The following is an 18,475-nucleotide window of genomic DNA, read 5'->3' on the forward strand; positions in this document are numbered from 1 at the left end:
GGACGGCTCTCCCTGGCGCTGGCCACGCTTGGGGGGGTCGGCTGCGCCAGCCAGCCTCCCCCTCCGGAGTGCCGCTGTGGTTCCCAGGCAGTGAGAGTGCCTGGGACCCCGCGGTCCCCCCGGTTGTATGGGGGCATTGGGAAGCCTCCCCATGGCGCTCCTGGATAGTACTAATGTAGCATGAACTAATTCCCGCAGGGCGATTGCTTTGCAGTATTGGTTTTTGGACCCTGCATAGTTTGGCATGCGAAAGCAAATGCATATTTGCATGGGCATTGCCTCATAATTAGCCAATTAGGCCAGATTTGCAAAGCCAGACTTGCTAGGGTTAAACTTGGTGTTTGAGCACGCATACATTTTCTCATGGAAAGCCTACTTCTTCTTGCTTCAAGGTTGAGGCGCGTACTCTATTAGATAGATAGATGCGGCGTATGCTACGACGCGGGTTGGCTAGTATACAGTATAAGCCTTAAATTCATTGGCTATGCAGTCACAGTTCCTTTAATAGGCCTCTCTCCATCGAGATATACAGTATATCACAGGAGTTTCCCAACTGCACTCTCAGCCAAGTCCAAGGTTGCTTTGTGTCAGCTGTGTATTGCGTTAGGTTTGCGGCACAACATTATAATTATGCCCGAGAGGGCTCTCACCACCTCCACGAGCTGCAACAATATTCCTTCCTTTTAAACGGGCTTACGTCAGCTAGTGGGTTATAATACATTATTTCAAAGCCTGGTTAATTTGTATGCAATGCACACACCTATGCATGCGCTATTCAGGAGACTTTCACTGCATATTGAGAAATACTGCAATCCTTTTCAATGCAGAGATGTGAACATGATTATAACGCGCGTAACCTTTTTTCACGTGCAATCACAAATTTTTGAACAAAAATTCACGATTGCTCGCAAAAATTTGCAATTGCGCACGTAAAAAATGTTATGCGCATTATATCGCACATAAAACACTAGCGCGACCATGCTATGAGTTAGCACGGCTTTGTGAATCAAGCCCATAGTGTGTATACATGCACCCTAAGCCAGGAACAAGTGGGCTTTGGTCACAGAAAGTTGCACACAAAATTTTAGCATGGTGTTCTCAACCTCCCACCGATATGACTTCCACATGGCACCCCAGTGCCTGACTCTGCCTCAGTAGCACTATGTTGTTTTGTGGCTTTTGAGAGGGAGGGCCAGCCTGTTAGTGTTGTTGAGTCTGAGAGAGTTTTCTGGACGCAAAACTAATCTGGGACATTGTTGCTGCTACGTGAATGCTAGCCTCTAAGCTGACATGCTGCTTGCACAGTGAGATCATCTCCCTATTACCTATTAGTTGCTTAAAATCCAGGTGAAGACTCAGTCATCCTTTCTTATTCGCTAAGCATTTCCTTAGTGATCCTATGGTGGATCCAGGTGTGGACTGGTTGACTCCTTGGTGTTAAATACTCCTAGCAGTTTGAGCCTGTGGAGTGGACTATTCTTCTACTTGTAACACCCAAGCTGCCCTGGTGAAGACAGTCAAGTCCATGGCAGTTGGAACACCGCCCCAGGGGAAGTCCTTTTGACTCCTTAACCCCCCAGGCTCCTCTAGTTGTTGCAGGACTAAACAGCTTTGTGGGAGTTTGGGAGGCAATAATTAGAGATCCATGGGTGGTGTCTACAGTCCAGGAAGGTCACAATTGGTTTTTCAAACAAGCTCCACCAAATATAAATGTTTCAACAGCCATAAGATCATTAGAGGACAAAAGTTCTTGTCTTATCCAATACATAGAAGCCTAAATAGTAAGAATCAGTAAAGAAAGTACCAACAAGGCTCTCTACTGTGTGACTTATCCAAAAGTTGACTGGTGACTGGAGACCAGTCATCTTAGAAAAATTCAAGATGGAATCGCTGCATTCTACAATTGAAGTAGTTCAACCAGGAGATTTTCTTCTTTCAATCGAACTAAACAATGTCTATTTGCAAATTCCTATTCATTTCAAAAGTACCTTAATTCTCAGCAGGAAATATTCACCTACATTTCCCAACACTCCCCGTTCAGCTTTTCCTCATGTCCTCACACCTCCACCAAAGTTCTCCAGCTGGTAATACCACTCCCCAGATGCAAAAAAATACAGATTCTCCAGTACCTGAACTATTTTTTTGTTAGTCAATTCTAAAGAAACTCTGCTGAGTCACAGAAACACACGAATATACAGTATGCTATTTGAATATGTTTCAACAGTTTGGGTGGATTGTAAGTTGTAAGAAGAGTCAGTTAAGACTCCTAAACTCCGTGTATACCTGTGAGGAAACGCGGAAAAGCCGCCGCATGTACTCAGAGTAAGGCGGCTGATTCCGCGTCCAACATGGCGGCGCAACGCGGAGAAACCGCCGCATGCCCTATGGACAAAGCGGTGGAGTCCGTGTTGGACGCGGCAGGTTGGTCGCATGAGATTGCTACTGACAGTGTGACCAGACGCGGGGAAGCCGCCGCTTGCTCAGAAAGCGGTGCGGCTGGCCCCGCGTTCGGAACAGCGGATACATTGCAACATATGTCTGGTGTGGCTGGGACTGATAGTCCACACAGATTCAGAAGGACGCGCGCGCGCGCTGAGAGGCAGAGCCTTTATGACAGTCAGAAGGGTGTCAGCTGACCAAGCCGGTCAGCTGACAATTCAGCCAGTTTTCATTGGTCCAGCACTCAGGGGAGGCGCTGAGAAACGCTTGGGTATATATACTGGGTGCTGGTCATTTCTCTGGTGTCTGGCGTTGCGATCACTACGTGGTAGCACTCAGACCTTTTGTCAGTATCTGTGATATTATTATTTAGATCAGTTCCCAAGGTGTTGATGACCAAGGACCTCACACCTTAGTCTAGAGAGCCTGTTATTATCTGTGATATTATCTAGATCAGTTCCTAGGTGTTGAGGACCAAGGACCTCACACCTTAGTCTAGGCATTGTTGATTATTTGTTATGACCTTCCGCTTGCCTGACCACTCATCTGTCTCCTGATTCTGTACCTCGCTATTTTGATACTCTGTTGCCAAACTCTGCTCGTCCTTGGACTCCGCATCTGTCTCCTGATTCTGTACCTTGCTATTCTGATACTCTGTTGCCAAACTCTGCTCGTCCATAGGACTCCGCATCTGTCTCCTGATTCTGTACTTTATCTGTCTGTGTGGCTTGCCCGACCTCGAGAACTGTCTTCCCTGTTAGAGACAGTTCACAGATCTGTCAGTGACACTCCCTCATTGGTGTCACTCACGTTCTGCCCTTCCTACTCTCAGCCTGACTCCTCCCCCGGGAGAGTCCAGGCTAACGGAAGGAACGTACTTCTGTGCAGTACTCCTTACTGCTCTGCACCTGCTCTTGAGGGGCAGTCCTCAAAGTACTATTGTTGCACCAAACACTCTTATTACTCAGGTGTCCAGAGGTTAGTGATATATCTGATTATCGGTGATACTGCAGATCATCAATAATCGGGTATATATCTGTATTCTCTGTGATTCTGCAGATCACCGGTAATCAGACCCTCTCTGTGTTACACCGATCGTTACAATACCTGGGAGAACTCTTCGACACTCAATGGAATGTCGTGATAGAAGAAAACTTCAACAAGATCAAAAGTGTGGTGGCATCCTTCATCTGTCTCCATAGTATGTCAGCATGCCATTGCCTTACTAGGATCTCTGTCAGCAACAGTTGCAGTAGTGAAGAGGACCCATTGGTACATTGAGATATTCCAATAGTCTTTTCTGCATCAGTGGAACAGATCATCCCTCAATCAGACTATTATTATTATTATGCACCACATGAAGTCCTCCCTTCTGTGGTGGTTGACTTCGAGAATCTACCAAACATGGAAGCTTTTCTTCCTCCAGATTGGTTAATGATCACTACAGATGTCAGTTTGGAGGGTTGGGGAGCATGGTTCCAAGATCAATTCATGGTCTCCCCGGCAGTCTCAACCTTGCCGGGTGACCTCTAACATCTTAGAATTATGAGCAATTCAGATGGGTTTTCTAGCATTTGCTTGTCTCCTAGTAGGTCACTCAATATGTACATGTTTGGATAACACCACGGCAGTAGCTTATAACAAATATCAAGGGGGTACAAGGAGTTTGATGCTATTACAAGTACAACCAATTATGCAATGGCTAGAAGACAATTTGCAACACATGAATGCTATGTACAGTATGTACATTCCCTTTTTCAAGGGAGTGGTTGGATCACAATGAATGGTCCATGAAAGAGAAAGTATTCTCTAATGCTGGGCATTCACCAAGGCAATCTACAGTGGGTTGCAAAAGTATTCGGCCCCCTTGAAGTTTTCCACATTTTGTCACATTACTGCCACAAACATGAATCAATTTTATTGGAATTCAACGTGAAAGACCAATACAAAGTGGTGTACATGTGAGAAGTGGATCGAAAATCATACATCATTCCAAACATTTTTTACAAATAAATAACTGCAAAGTGGGATGTGCGTAATTATTCGGCCCCCTGAGTCAATACTTTGTAGAACCACCTTTTGCTGCAATTACAGCTGCCAGTCTTTTAGGGTATGTCTCTACCAGCTTTGCACATCTAGAGACTGAAATCCTTGCCCATTATTCTTTGCAAAACAGCTCCAGCTCAGTCAGATTAGATGGACAGCGTTTGTGAACAGCAGTTTTCAGATCTTGCCACAGATTCTCGATTGGATTTAGATCTGGACTTTGACTGGGCCATTCTAACACATAGATATGTTTTGTTTTAAACCATTCCATTGTTGCCCTGGCTTTATGTTTAGGGTCATTGTCATGCTGGAAGGTGAACCTCCGCCCCAGTCTCAAGTCTTTTGCAGTCTCCAAGAGGTTTTCTTCCAAGTTTGCTCTGTATTTGGCTCCATCCATCTACCCATCAACTCTGACCAGCTTCCCTGTCCCTGCTGGAGAGATGCACCCCCCGAGCATGATGCTGCCACCACCATATTTGACAGTGGGGATGGTGTGTTCAGAGTGATGTGCAGTGTTAGTTTTCTGCCACACATAGCGTTTTGCATTTTGGCCAAAAAGTTCCATTTTGGTCTCATCTGACCAGAGCACCTTCTTCCACATGGTTGCTGTCCCCCCACATGGCTTGTGGGAAACTGCAAACGGGACTTCTTATGCTTTCTGTTAACAATGCCTTTCTTCTTGCCATTCTTCCATAATGGCCAATTTTGTACAGTGCATGACTAATAGTTGTCCTATGGACAGAGTCTCCCACCTGAGCTGAAGATCTCTCCAGCTCGTCCAGAGTCACCATGGGCCTCTTGACTGCATTTCTGATCAGCGCTCTCCTTGTTCTGCCTGTGAGGAGGATGGCCTTGTCTTGGTAGGTGTGCAGTTGTGCCATACTCCTTCCATTTCTGAATGATCGATTGAACAGTGCTCCGTGGGATGTTCAAGGCTTTGGAAATCTTTTTGTAGCCTAAGCCTGCTTTAAATTTCTCAATAACTTGATCCCTGACCTGTCTGGTGTGTTCTTTAGACTTCATGGTGTTGTTGCTCCCAATATTCTCTTAGACAACCTCTGAGGCCCTCACAGAGCAGCTGTATTTGTACTTACATTAGATTACACACAGGTGCACTCTATTTAGTCATTAGCACTCATCAGGCAATGTCTATGGGCAACTGACTGCACTCAGATCAAAGGGGGCCGAATAATTATGCACACACCACTTTGCAGTTATTTATTTGTAAAAAATGTTTGGAATCATGTATGATTTTCATTCCACTTCTCATGTGTACACCACTTTGGTCTTTCATGTGGAATTCCAATAAAATTGATTCATGTTTGTGGCAGTAATGTGACAAAATGTGGAAAACTTCAAGGGGGCCGAATACTTTTGCAACCCACTGTATTTACCTTTCACATCAATCACAAAGTTCCAGTCTTCTTTTACAAGAAGCAGTGCAAAGGATCCTCCGGTCTTGATGCTCTAACACAACTGTGACCATAACATCTGGCTTATGCCTTTTCTCCAATTACCTTTATTTTACATTTCCTCCAGAGAGTACAGAGAGAGAATTTAACAGACATTGCAATCATTCCAAACTGGCCCAATCTAATCTGTCATCCCCTTTTTCTCAAGTTGAACGCATGACCTGCCTTTTCTCTTCCCTCAACACCAGACCTGTTAGTCCAACATGGCTTATACCACCCCAATTTTCAAAGGCTTCATCTGATGGCTTGGAAGTTGAAAAGCAGAAGATTAGCATAATCTTCTTCAGTTTTTAAGACCTTTAAAAGTGAAACTCAATGAATTCAGTTTATTTAAAGATTTGTGGCTATGCAGAGTCATCCAGCATGCATTTAGGGCTAACGTTCTACATCCTCCACAGGATACCTATCATCTTCCTGGGTGGCATATGCTGGAATTTATTCTGCCACCATTTGTAAAGCATCTAATAACTTTGTTTCACCCGAAAGAGTTGACCTCTCTGTTTTGTGTTTGGTTCAGTTTGGGAAAACAGTTTTTGACTGTGCAACTTCCTTTTGTAAATAAATTGTGTGTGTTTCAGCAATCGGCATACCCTCCCTTGTAAATTTGCTAGTTATTTCTTATGAGTGTGCTGGGATAGAGGCTCTAGGACAGGTGCCCCCAAACTTTTTGGATCAAGGGTCAACATACTTCAGACTGCTGGAGGGCCGGAAAATACATAAAATGATGTTGAAAAACATTACATTAAATCAAGGTATTGATTCCCCTCAATTATGCTCTTAGGACTCCCAGCAGCAGCCACTCAGTCATGCGTGTCCGAAGAACGTCTTTGTGCACCAGACAGTGAAGCATACCCAGGTGACAACCTGCCTTCCAGTTGGACAGCACTGTCACCTGATGAACCAAATGACTGCTCACTGGCTTCTACAGTATGTGGATGGGGGGTGCCAGCACTGCTATTCTATATGCAAGTCACCAATATTTAAAGGTGCAGTCAGCCACATCTATAAGTTATACATTTTGTGTTTGGGGGGCCAGTGAAAAAGCCTCAGGGGGGCCACATTTGTCCCGAAGGCTGTAGTTTGAGGACCACTGCTCTAGGAAAACAGAAGTTTAATACTTACCATACCTACCGAAATATTCTTTCCGTGGTGCATCCATTCCAGCATACTTATTTTGGAATGGTTGAAAAGACGGCACACCACTGGCTTTGCTAATTACAGCACACTACACCTGATGAAGGTGAGGTGTACACCTGATGAAGGACTGTGATGGTTTGTAACATGTAGTGTGCTGTTCTGTCATGCTACAGTATACGCTGTAATTACCAAAGCCAGTGGTATGCCGCCTCTTCATTTCATTGTATAGTCCTGCACACCTGTATAGTCCTCGGCAACCTGAGCGAGGTTTGGCACCGGCATTCCAGGGATCTGTTTTCCCTGGGAGGGTTCCACCATCGGGTTTGTACACTTGTGGCAGCATACATATTTTGGAGGATACTAGTCATAGTTAATTTTTCCCGTGGGGTTTGGAGGTGGAGCCAAACCCATGGGTATGCTGGAATGGATGCACCAGGAAAGGAAAATGCCAGTAGGTAAGTATTCATTTTCTGTTATTTTGTAGGAGGCAGCAATGAAATGAGTGTAGGACACAGGTGACCATTACCTTTCACTTGACAATGCTAAAAAGTGGTAAGTTCAAATGCTGTTCCATCTATCATTGCACAGGTCACACATACCTAAGGCCCCATTCACACTTGTATATGCAAAACCATTTTGTGTGGGTGATTTTACCACAATTATAGGGCAGCACGGTGGCATAGTGTTTAGCACTCTCGCCTTGCAGCGCTGGGTCCTCGGTTCGAATCCCAGCCAGGTCAACATCTGCAAGGAGTGTGTATGTTCTACCAGTGTCTATGTGGGTTTCCTCTGGGCACTCCAGTTTCCATCCCAAAAACATACAGATAAGTTAATTGGCTTCCCCCTAAATTGGCCCTAGACTACAATATATACACTACACAATACATACATAGACATGTGAGTATGGTAGGGATTAGATGGTGAGCACCTCTGAGGGACAGTTAGTGACAAGACAATATACTCTGTACAGCGCTGCGGAAGATGTCAGTGGTATATAAATAAAGATTATCGTGGTAACATTACTGTACACTTTGCTCTATTTTTTCAGTCGCGATTAATGCTTTTATAGCGTGCTAAATGCATGCACCACGTTTAGCGATTGCTGCTAATCGCGAATCGCCCGCAATTGGCGGCAATTGCGGCAGTGAGATCCGTGCCATATAGTTAAAGGGATACTGTAGGGGGGTCGGGGGAAAATGAGCTGAACTTACCCGGGGCTTCTAATGGTCCCCCGCAGACATCCTGAGTCCATGCAACCAGTCACCGATGCTCCGGCCCCGCCTCCAGTTCACTTCTGGAATTTCTGACTTTAAAGTCAGAAAACCACTGCGCCTGCGTTGCCGTGTCCTCGCTCCCGCTGATGTCACCAGGAGTGTACTGCACAGACACAGACCATACTGGGCCTGCGCTGTGCGCTCTTGATGACATCAGCGGGATCGAGGACACGGCAATGCAGGCACAGTGGTTTTCTGACTTTAAAGTCAGAAATTCCAGAAGTGAACCGGAGGCGGGGCCAGAGCATCGGTGACTGGCTGCGCGGGCACAGGATGTCTGCGGGCGACCATTAGAAGCCCCGGGTAAGTTCAGCTCATTTTCCCCCGACCCCCCTACAGTATCCCTTTAATGTTGCACTAGCATTTTAAAAAGCGATAGCGGTTCGGCGATTAGCAGTAAATGGCTGCTAAATAATCGCCCTAGAGTGAGTGGGCCCTAAGGCCAGCTCTGTACCCTTGTGAGAGCTGTAAATGTTATGTCATAGCTGACAGTTATAAAAAAAATTTATGTCCAGTGTGCTTTATGGCTTACAGTATGATCTCCTGCATTCTCTAACCTTAGCAAATTGATTTCTCAAAATAGCAGATTAATTTTCACAGTGTATCGCTAAGAGAATGTTCTGACTTTTACCCTCCACATCATTATTACAGGTGTGTGGCTGGATAAGGAAAGGAAATCTTTAAACAACCTTTCTCAGTTCTGGTTGACCACCAAAATAACACTGGAGGGTGGGCAGCAAGCACCCCTGACCTTTTCTGTGGCCAGGACAGGAATAATAAGAATAAGTAAACATGGACTACGATACATACCTCATCCAGTTAGAATTCTTTTCATCTTCTGCATTGATGTATTCATAGTGGTCTTTGCCTTTAGTGATCTATATTGGTAGGAGAAGATGAGTGTAAGAATGCGTTCAGAACTGCAATATTGTATCCTAAAATATTCTGAAGAGGCTACCCTAGAATTTCCATGTTGAACATCTCATGATTTCCATTACATTTCATAGGTTTTATCACTGACATGTCATTTTATTATTTAAAGCAAACCTGTCATGTCAACTCTTTTGTGTGGCTGCTCTGTTTAAAAAACGTCAGCTACCTATGTACAAACTCCTCCCCCATACTGGCTACAATTAGCTGAATGGTGTGAAGAGCAAACACTTCTCCCAATATGCAAATATCCACTGAGCCAACGATGGAATAAAATGTAAGCTGGCCAGTCCTCTAGCTGCTGGTTACTTAGGAACCATGCATCTGTTAGGAAATATGTCTCAGATGCATATGTACACATTAATCCTGACATATTAAACTCCACCTCTCAGCAGATGCCACACCCTAAGCCACACCCTTTTATGTTGATAAGCGCAGATAAATTGATGCTATAATGATTGAATTTTAAAGAGAACCTGTAACAACAAAAAGTTCCCCTGGGGGTACTCACCTCAGGAGGGGGAAGCCTCAGAGTCCCAATGAGGCTTCCCCCTCCCCTGTAGCTGCAGGCAGTCCAGCGCTGGCTCCCCGGAAGTGTCCCGGAATCCTCCCTCCACAAGCCTGACAAGCGATGATTTATTTTCCTTTCCTGGCTCCAGCGGGGGCGCTGTTGCGGCTCTCAGCACGGAGATAGGCGGAAACAGCCAATCTCCATCGGGTCCACTCTACTGCGCAGGTGCAGGAGACTTGCAGGAGACTTGCGCCTGCACAGCGGAGCGGCCTGACAGTGATCGGCTATTTCTGCCTATCCCTGAGGCGGAGAGCCGATACTGCGCCTGCGCTGGAGCCGGGGAGGTAAATATTTACATCGCCGCCGTTCCCAGAGCTTTTTTGCCGCTGCCGTGGCACCGAGGAGGACGGGGGGAGAAGCCTCAATAGGATCCGGAGGCTTCCCCCACCCGAGGTGAGTACCCCCAGGGGAGGTTTTTAAAGTTACAGGTTTTCTTTAAAGGATACCAGAGCTAAAATGAATAGGAAAAAACGGGGGAGCAGGCATGTACAGCAAGCTGTCCTGATGCCCATCACACATGCGCATGAGGTCACGACTATGTTGTGCACATGTACAGAGCACTCCAGCTATGGGCGTGCAATGTAGGAAGTATGCAGCCGGGCCAGCGACAGCGCACTAATGCCCAATCCAGCCAACCTGGAAGAGGCTGCTGGGGGGCATTTAAGTAGCAAGGCGGGGGACAGAGGAGAACAGGGGAAGCGGTGGGCATCAGGACAGCTTGCCGTACATGCCTGCTCCCCTTATTTGTTCCCACTCACTTCAGGTCTGGTATCCTATAAAGCAAATAAAAAAGGTAGCTACTCACCTATGGACAGGGAAGGCTCTGGATCCTGTAGAGCAGAGGTGACCACATTCTTTCGGCTTGCGAGCTACTTTAAAAATTAGCCAGTCAACTCAAAATGATCTACCTATGTACAATTTTAGGAGGATGATCGTATATACAGAATGGAAAATGTAGTGAGGTTGGAATCTACCAAAAAGTCCATGAAGGATCTACACAAAGTGCACTCCTGCTGTAGAGTCTGTCCTCTCTTGGTCCCCTTGTTTCAGGACTGTCAGCCCCGTGTGGTGCTCAGCAGAGCTCGAATATTCGAGTAGCTCGAATATTCGAGCTCTTTTCCAGCTATTCGAGCTCGGTATTCGAGCTCCGAATAGCTGTAGCTATTCGAATGGGCTATTCGCGTACACTCGAATAGCCCATTCACTATTCGAGCTATTCGAGCAAACGGCGCTATTCGAGCTCGGTACCGAGCTCGAATAGCGTCATAGCCCAGATTGATGTCCTTAGAGCCAATCAGAGGGCTCCCAGGCCCTCTGACGGCAGCCAATCACAGAGGGGGACCCTGGCCAGCCCCTACCCTATAAATAGCGGCCGCCATGTTACGTTTCTCCGTCCTTGCCTGAGACTTGCATAGAGAGAGTTGCTCCTTTGTGCTTTGGCTTAGCAAGAGCTTTATTGTGGTCATTTACCTAGCGTTTTTGCTCACATACACCTCCTATACACACCTATATTGTTGTTAGTTAGTTAGACATTGTATTTTAGTTAGTAGCTTTTGTGTTACATAGAGACAGGCCAGCTGCTGCAGGCTTACAGCTTTAGGCCTCAGGGCCTGCCTGTGTGGGCAGCTGTCCTCCTGTCCTCTGTTTATTTCTCTCTATTCTATACCAGTATTTCTGCTGTCCTTTACTACTGATTGTATTAGTATTGTAGTTATATACTGTAACTGTACTAGGACACTCACTGTCACTGTTCATAGGCTACTAGCTGCTCCTGCGTGTGTGCACTCACTGTCTGTGTACACACTACACACACTCTATTTCCAAGTTCTGATAACTGATTGATTATTGTAATTGAACATTGTAATTAGTTAGTTGTACTCACTGTTACTACTTACTGTACTAGGAGTCTAGGACACTCAGTCACTGTTCATAGGCTACTAGCTCCTGCGTGTGTGCACTCACTGTCTGTGTACACACTACACACACTCTATTTCCTTCTGATAACTGATTGATTATTGTAATTAGTTAGTTGTACTTACTGTTACTACTTACTGTACTAGGAGTCTAGGACACTCAGTCACTGTTCATAGGCTACTAGCTCCTGCGTGTGTGCACTCACTGTCTGTGTACACACTACACACACTCTATTTCCTTCTGATAACTGATTGATTATTGTAATTAGTTAGTTGTACTTACTGTTACTACTTACTGTACTAGGAGTCTAGGACACTCAGTCACTGTTCATAGGCTACTAGCTCCTGCGTGTGTGCACTCACTGTCTGTGTACACACTACACACACTCTATTTCCTTCTGATAACTGATTGATTATTGTAATTAGTTAGTTGTACTTACTGACTGTTACTACTTACTTACTTACTGTACTAGGGACACTCACTCAGTCACTGTTCATAGGCTACCTCCTGCGCGTGTTTGCGCGTGCGTGCACTCACTGTCTGTAGTGTACACACACTAAATTTACTTGTGATTACTACTGATTATTGTAACTGCTAGTTGTACTTCCTGACTGTTACTACTTACTTACTGTACTAGGGACACTCACTCAGTCACCTCACCCACCAACCCACTCCATTAAAGTACCCCACTTTTCACCCGCCCTTTTAAAAAACTTTTGTCTATACGCCCAAAACATCGAAGATGTCTGGAAGTGGCAGCCAGCGCGGTTTGGGCAAGGGGAAGGGCAGCAAGGGAATCAGGAGGAGAGGGAGCAGCATTGTGGCAAGCCGCGGGCGCGGGCGCGCCACCATGCACAGTTCTGCAGCAGCAGCGTCAGTGGCTAACATTCCTCCCATAGCCACTGGCCGTGGACGCCTTGGGCGCCGCCCAGCAGGAGCATCTGCAACTCACGCTGCAGAGACACAGCAGCAGCAGCGTGTAGCACCTGCTCCGATTTTCCTCCAGCCGGGTCGGAAACGTCCCATTGAGGAAAAGCATGCAGACACTGTGGTGCAACTCATGACGGAGGATGAGCAGCCCGCCATCAGCTCTGCATCTGAGGCCTCCACCCTCACCACCACCACCACCACCACCACCCCTGTTCGCAGCAGCCGCCCAGCAGGGTCTGGGGAGGAGGCCAGTTCACCGTCACTCGCCTACCTGTCATTCAGCAGTCTTTTGACCCCAGGCATCATGAGTAAATTGTCTGCTGTTGTTGGCGATCTTGAGGAGGAGATGCTGATGGGCACTTTGGGGGATGAGGGATTGGACAGCAAGACTGTGGCGACAGTCAAGCAGCCCATCCATGCATCAGGAGAGGAGTTTGGGGGGTCCTCATCCCAGCAGGACATGTTTCAGGAGGGGGAGGATGTTGATGACCCGGTGACAGACAGAGACTGGGTGCCACCACCTCCAGGGGATGTCGTCCTCAGCAGCTCTGAGGAGGAGGAGGAGGATGCTCTTGTGGGCCTTGCAAGGAGGCGCATCATTGCAAGCATTGGCAGCAGCAGTAGGCAGGTCCCACAGCCTGCTGGTGTCTCAGGCTCAGCAGCAGCAGCAGCAGCATCTGCCAGTACCACCACCAGCCGCACCCAAGCCCCCCAAGCCCCACCCCCAACCACCACAGGGAGACAGGCAGCAGCGCTTCCATGCCGTAGGGGGATGTTTCTGTCACCAATCTGGCGCTTTTTCACCATGCCCACAGTGTACAGCAAGTACGCCACTTGCAACCACTGTCAGCGGAAGTTGAGCAGAGGTGCAGACCCCTTAAAGTTCTGCACCAGCTCGCTCATCAACCACCTTGCTGCGAAACATTTCCACCAGCATCAGGAGTTCCAGAGGCTGAAGGCATCTGGTGCTGGCAGTGGCACCACACCCATCACTGCACAGCCTTCAGCAGCAGCAGCAACAGCAGCCACCCGCCCTCCTGCTCCTCCAGCAGCACCAGCAGGAGTGCGGAAACGCACTGCTCCTCCCCCCTCTGCAACTCCTGCCGCCGACACTGAGGCCTGTTCTGGCAGCCAGTCCTCAGTGGCCTCCTCCGCTGTGTCTGCTGATTCCCGTGCCAGCAAAAGGCCACGCCAGAGCCTTTTGAGCGAGTCCTTCCAGGGGGTGGTTAGGGCTCTGCCTCCCAGCAGCCGTCGCGTGCGGCAGCTGAACGGCTTGCTGGCACGGGCCATGTGCTCCCAACTCCTGCCGTACACGCTCGTGCAGGAGGGGAGCGACATTCGTGCGCTGCTTGCTTGCGCAGCCCCAGACTGGCAGCTCCCCAGCAGACACTTTTTCTCCCGCAAGGCCATTCCTGCACTGCACCGCTTTGTGATGGCCAATGTGGAGCGAGGGCTGGAGCACGCGGTTGGTGAAAAGGTCCACGTCACCATGGACTCCTGGAGCAGCCGCTTCGGGACAGGCCGCTACCTGTCCTTCACTGTCCACTGGGTCAGCTTGGTGGAAGGGGGTGAGGATGGGAGAGCAGCAGCGGGCACAGCAGCAGCAGCAACACAGTGGGTGGTGCCACCCCGCAGGGTCAGGGGAACTGCAGCAGGTTCCTCCGATCCTCTGCCATCCTCCGGCACACCTGGCCAAACCCCCCGCCTCAGCAGCAGCGTGAAGGCCCGCCACTGCCAAGCGCTGCTGCACTTGGTCAGCCTTGGGAAGACCAAGCTGACGGCAACCCATGTGTTGGCCAAACTCCAGGAGCAGGAGAGGATTTGGCTGACCCCCAGAGGCCTCAGAGTCGGAGAGGTGGTGGCCGACAATGGGGCCAATCTGGTTGCCGCAATAGACAGGGGAAACCTGACCCACATCCCTTGTCTTGCCCACGTGCTGAACCTGGTAGTGCAGAAGTTCTTGCGCACCTACCAGGGGATGGGCGAACTGCTGGAAACGCCAAGGAACGTTGTGCGTCACTTCCGGCGCTCGGCTGCAGCCTGTGCGAGCCTGGAAGACGTGCAAAAGGAGCTGGATCTGCCACGCCATCGGCTGATCCTTGACGTTCCGACTCGCTGGAACTCCACCCTGGCGATGTTGGAGCGTCTGGTTGAACAGAAGCGCGCTGTCAAACAGTACCTTGCCCTGGCCACTGTTTCCGCCGCTCAGAGAAGGGACAAGACCAGCAACATCCCGTCCATCGTCCCCGATGATGACTGGAGGCACATGCAGCAGGTGTGCTTAGTGCTGGCTCCCTTTCTGCAGGCCACTAACATGGTGAGCAGGGACCATGCTATGGTCTGCGAGTGGGTGCCCCTGGTTTGTCTGCTGAACAGGGCCCTCGATGCTTTGCTGGAACAGGGAGCGGCAGCCTTGGACCAGCAGGAGCGGCAAGCAGCTGCACAGTCCACCTCTGAGGGGGAGGAGGAGGAGGACTTGGTGGAGGTCCCTGACCTTGCTGCTGATGAGGGGGAGCAGCACAGTGCAGCTGAGTTGGTGCGGGGGTGGAGAGAGGATGAGGCTGACGAGGCAGAGGAGGAGGATGAGGACAGCAGCACTGCCGTCGATGTGCCAGCAGACGTGGCCCGCCTCTTCCCAATGGCAGCGCACATGCTGACGTGCCTGCGCAGAGACCCCAGGGTGATCCAGATGAAGCAGAGGGAGGACATCTGGATCAGCATGATGTTGGACCCACGCCTCAAGGGGAAGTTGAGCCAGTTCCTGCCGCCTGCAGGAGGAGACCCAGCGCAACAAATAAGGAGCTTGCAGCAGGCCCTTGTTGAGCGCTTGGAGGAAGCCTTCCCCCAGCCTTCCACCCCCACTGTCCAGCAGCCAGCACAGAGGCAGCAGCAGGTGCCTGCATCCAGCAGCAAGCGCCCCACAGACCTGCTGTCTCTCAGCCACGAGCTCTACAGGACTGTAGAGGCTCCGGCAGCAGTGACTAGAGAGGAGGTGCATGCAGCAGCATCCTCCACCGGTCACAGCCAGCGCCTGACCCGCATGGTGGCTGACTACATGGGGTCCTACAGCGGGCTTGACAGCGATGCCCCTGTTGATCCCATGGAGTATTGGGTCAAGCGCCTGGAGATCTGGAGCGAGCTGGCGCAGTACGCCCTGGAAGTGCTGTCCTGCCCCCCTTCCAGCGTGCTGTCCGAGCGCTGCTTCAGTGCAGCTGGTGGTGTGGTCACCGAGAAACGCTCACGTCTGTCTCACAAGTCTGTGGACAGACTGACGTTTCTCAAGATGAACCAGGCGTGGGTGGAAGGCGAGTTCCTGGCCCCTGTTGTCGGCGAGAGGGGGACATGAACTGGCTAAGAACCATCGTTAATGTGCCTTACCACCCTTTACCACCTCCTGGCTCCTGCTCACTAAGCCAGCCTGGTTCACTTTGACTATTAAGTCGCCTGCAGCCACACATTTTACACCTACAGTGGGCTGCGTACTGCCCTTCTGCTGTCTGTCTGTGTTTCCCACTGCCAGGGTACACAGATTTACCTTCTGCTGCCACTCTGCCACCAGCTATTACGTCAAACAATAGCTATATATCTGTGTAATTTGTTTTACAAACAAAACCAAAAAACCATAAAAAAGGTTTAATTTTTCTGAGGTGCCCGGGTTGAAAACTGTGTTGTCCCAGTTGTGTATTGGACACGATGTGGGCTGCACGACCGCTGTCTGGGACCTCCTGCCTGCTGTGTTTATTTACAGTCCTGGTATCACCGCTAGGTACCAGGGCTATTATGTCACGCTGCCTGCCTCATTGACTGCCTGCTGCCACACACTCATCCTCCTCCTCCTGCTGCTGAATTTACCTCCTGCTGTCTGTGTGTTTCCACTGCCAGGGAGCACATACAATGGCGCTTCCAACATGCGTGCGCCACCAGCTATTTGTTACGCTCAAAAATAGCTGCATTTCTTTAAAAAAAACAATTTGAAAAGAGAAATAAGTGAAGAAGAAGACGATATAGAAGAAGATGAAGAAGATGAAGAAGAAGAAGATGAAGAAGAAGAAGAAGAAGATGAAGAAGAAGAAGAAGAAGAAGAAGGAGAAGAAGATGAAGATGAAGAAGATGAAGATGAAGAAGATGAAGAAGATGAAGATGAAGAAGATGAAGAAGAAGAAGATGAAGAAGAAGAAGATGAAGAAGAAGAAGATGAAGATGATGAAGAAGAAGAAGATGAAGAAGAAGATGAAGATGATGAAGAAGAAGAAGATGAAGAAGATGAAGAAGAAGAAGATGATGAAGAAGAAGAAGAAGATGAAGAAGAAGATGAAGAAGATGAAGAAGAAGAAGATGAAGAAGAAGAAGATGAAGAAGAAGAAGAAGATGAAGAAGTTGAAGATGAAGAAGATGAAGAAGAAGAAGAAGAAGATGAAGAAGATGAAGAAGAAGATGAAGAAGATGAAGAAGAAGATGAAGAAGAAGATGAAGAAGATGAAGAAAAAGAAGATGAAGAAGAAGAAGATGATGATGAAGAAGATGAAGAAGAAGAAGAAGACAATATAAAAGAAGAAGAAGAAGATATAGAAGAAGATATAGAAGAAGAAGATATAGAAGAAGAAGATATAGAAGAAGAAGAAGAAGAAGATATAGAAGATAAAGAAGAAGAAGAAGAAGTATATACAGTACTGAACAAATTTCTGGACACAACTTCTCTTTTCAACTTTTTTTTTTTAAAGGAACATCCCCACATAATCACTTGCTGTTGTTACTTGGAAAAAAAGAGGTTTCTTGCATCATTCACCCTCAAAACAAGTGTTGGAAGCTATTTAAGGCCATTTCGAATAGTCAGCTCGAATAATGAGCTCGAATACCGACTCGAATAGTGAGCTCGAATTCCGAGGTCGAATCGAATAGTAAAAATTATTCGACTCGAATATTCGACTGATCTCGAATAATTTACTATTCGAATTCGACCTAACTCGAATTTTGAAAAGGGGTATTTGAGCACCACATCTATCCAACCAACTGGTGAAATACTCCTCAGTGAGCTCTTGGAAGGCTTCAGAAGCACTAGTTTCCCCTAATGCTTCTGAAGACAGGCAGCTCCCGCATTGCAGAGTACAGAACCGCCTGTATTCTAAAGCATTCAGGAACACAAGAGCTTCCATAGCCTTTTGAGGACTCATGAAGGTGGCACATTATGGGGGGAAGCACTAGAACGAGGACACCAAGTGAGGTCAGGGGAGGCTCTATAGGACCCAGAGCCTTCCCTGTCCAAAGGTGAGTATCTGCCTTTTTTATTTGCTCCACATGTGAAGAGCTGAAGAGGTAACAGCGCCACACAAAAGCCAATGCATGTGCTTCATATTACTTATGCAATCATAGGAGCAAGTAATTGTGTCTTCTTCCTTGTAAATCATCTGAGATGGAAGGTAAGACCGCTGGCAGACAGCAGGACCCACTGATCATTGCCAGTAATGTTCCCTCCGGAGAGGAGGATGCAGAAAGACCTTGATTCACATTGTGTTTAGTGCATGGTGGAAACAATTTGTCGCTGATTACCCCACTGGACAAACCTGCAAAAGGTACGGTATATTTCCCACACTTACGTTGTACTGCACTAAGGAAAATGATGCTACAATACAGGGGCATTGTATAGCCCTAAAGGTCAGTGCCACTTACCCCGGTTCTATTGTGTGGTGCCCCGGAGAGTCAGCTGTGATGCCACAATGGCAGGCATTCCGGGCGCTTAGTTGCATCAATCCGGGGGGTGCTGG

At 48.1% G+C, this 18,475-nt stretch overlaps 1 protein-coding gene across 8 annotated transcripts in view; it reads right to left on the reverse strand.

Moving 5' to 3' along the window:
* LOC137521991 (histone-lysine N-methyltransferase PRDM9-like) overlaps window positions 1–18,475 on the reverse strand; it is a 144,604-nt gene that overhangs the window by 35,054 nt on the left and 91,075 nt on the right. For all 8 annotated transcript variants that reach the window (XM_068241983.1, XM_068241982.1, XM_068241981.1 and 5 more), the window contains one exon: window positions 9,179–9,246. In XM_068241983.1, the coding sequence (XP_068098084.1) occupies window positions 9,179–9,246 (68 nt within the window). The remainder of the gene's footprint in view (window positions 1–9,178; window positions 9,247–18,475) is intronic.

This window comes from Hyperolius riggenbachi, chromosome 6, assembly GCF_040937935.1.
Source record: "Hyperolius riggenbachi isolate aHypRig1 chromosome 6, aHypRig1.pri, whole genome shotgun sequence".
Classification (NCBI taxonomy): domain Eukaryota; kingdom Metazoa; phylum Chordata; class Amphibia; order Anura; family Hyperoliidae; genus Hyperolius; species Hyperolius riggenbachi.